At 51.5% G+C, this 1266-nt stretch overlaps 1 protein-coding gene across 1 annotated transcript in view; it reads left to right on the top strand.

Annotated features, from left to right (window-relative positions):
- Positions 1 to 337: 337 nt before the first annotated feature.
- Positions 338 to 1266, top strand: part of SNIP1 (Smad nuclear interacting protein 1) — an 8801-nt gene continuing 7872 nt past the window's right edge. The window contains exon 1 of the mRNA XM_008580443.1: positions 338 to 639. Within this exon, the coding sequence (XP_008578665.1) occupies positions 413 to 639 (227 nt within the window). The 5' untranslated portion in view covers positions 338 to 412. The remainder of the gene's footprint in view (positions 640 to 1266) is intronic.

Raw genomic sequence — 1266 nt, 5'->3', positions numbered from 1 at the left:
GCGGCCTTGGTGCTATCAGCACCGCACTCTACCGAGTGAGCCACAGGCCGGCCCGTAAATAGCATTACTAATGGCCACATAACATCCATTAATTGGCTAAACAATTCCATACTCCTGGGCATTTCGATTGTTTTCGTGTTTGTAATTATAATGACGCGGCAACAAGCAGCCTAAAGAAGTTAGCATTTTCCCACAAGTTTGCTTTTGAAACTTAAAACTCCCGCCGCCGCCGTAGTCGCTGGTCATCTCGGCACCGCCCACTAGGGAGCCGTCACGTGTTTAGCCTCTCTGCCGCGAGGGTTTCTGGGAGAGCACACACCGCGGAAGCGGAAGTCCGGGGTCAAACGCGTCATTTCCTTCAGCCAGAGGAGCTCAACGGTCTTTTTTACTTTCGCGCAGCTACAATTGCAGAATGAAGGAGGTGAAGAGCGAGCGGGAGCGGGGGAGCCGGCGAAGGCACCGGGACGGGGACATGGTGGCGGCGGCGGCGACGGTAGTGGTGAAGCAAGAGCGCCTCAGCCCGGAAGCCGCGCCTCCCGCCCACCGCCGTCCGGACTTCTTCGGCAGTAGCCCGTCCCCGCCGGCCGGCGAGCCGGGCCGCCCTGGCCACCGCGGGAACCGAGCCCGAGGAGTTAGCCGGTAAGTGGAAAACAGCCCGGGATGGAGCTTGGGTTGGGGCTCATTGAGAAAGGACAGGGCTAGCGTCAGAAACAAGTAGGCGGTGGGAGTGACCCAGCCGTATTTGTGTTAAAATGTTTATTTCTGTACACGTCACTTAATGTTCTAGCTGGTGCTGAGCGCCAAATGCCAAACGGGCAGGAACCCTCCCCTTCATTCTTGTGTCCTCAGTATTCGCAGAGTGTGGCCTAGCAAATAGTATTGATCATCAAGTTGAAATGAGACTTGCACTATCTGCCCACAAATAAAGTGCGGGCGTTGTCTTTCCAGATATCTGCCCTAGAAGGTTTCCACATCGAGGTCTGGGCGATTTACTTGATAGAAAAAAATTTACTTCTTGCTAGTCTCATTCATTTATTCATTCATTCAGCATAGTTTTACTGAATGCTGAAGATTGTCCTAGGTACTGGGACAGCAAGAGTAAACAAGATAGATGGTCTTTACCCTTGTGAAATTGGACATGCTTTAGCCCCAAAACAGACGATAACAAGCAAATAAAGTAGTTTTAGTTAGTAATAAATATTAGGGATAGATTAAAATCGTAGTGTGATAGTGACATACTGGAGGGAAGTGGGAGAAGGCCTCTCT

Source organism: Galeopterus variegatus, unplaced genomic scaffold, assembly GCF_000696425.1.
Source record: "Galeopterus variegatus unplaced genomic scaffold, G_variegatus-3.0.2 Scaffold2098, whole genome shotgun sequence".
NCBI classification, from domain to species: Eukaryota; Metazoa; Chordata; class Mammalia; order Dermoptera; family Cynocephalidae; genus Galeopterus; species Galeopterus variegatus.
This window is presented reverse-complemented; position numbering and strand designations above follow the sequence as displayed.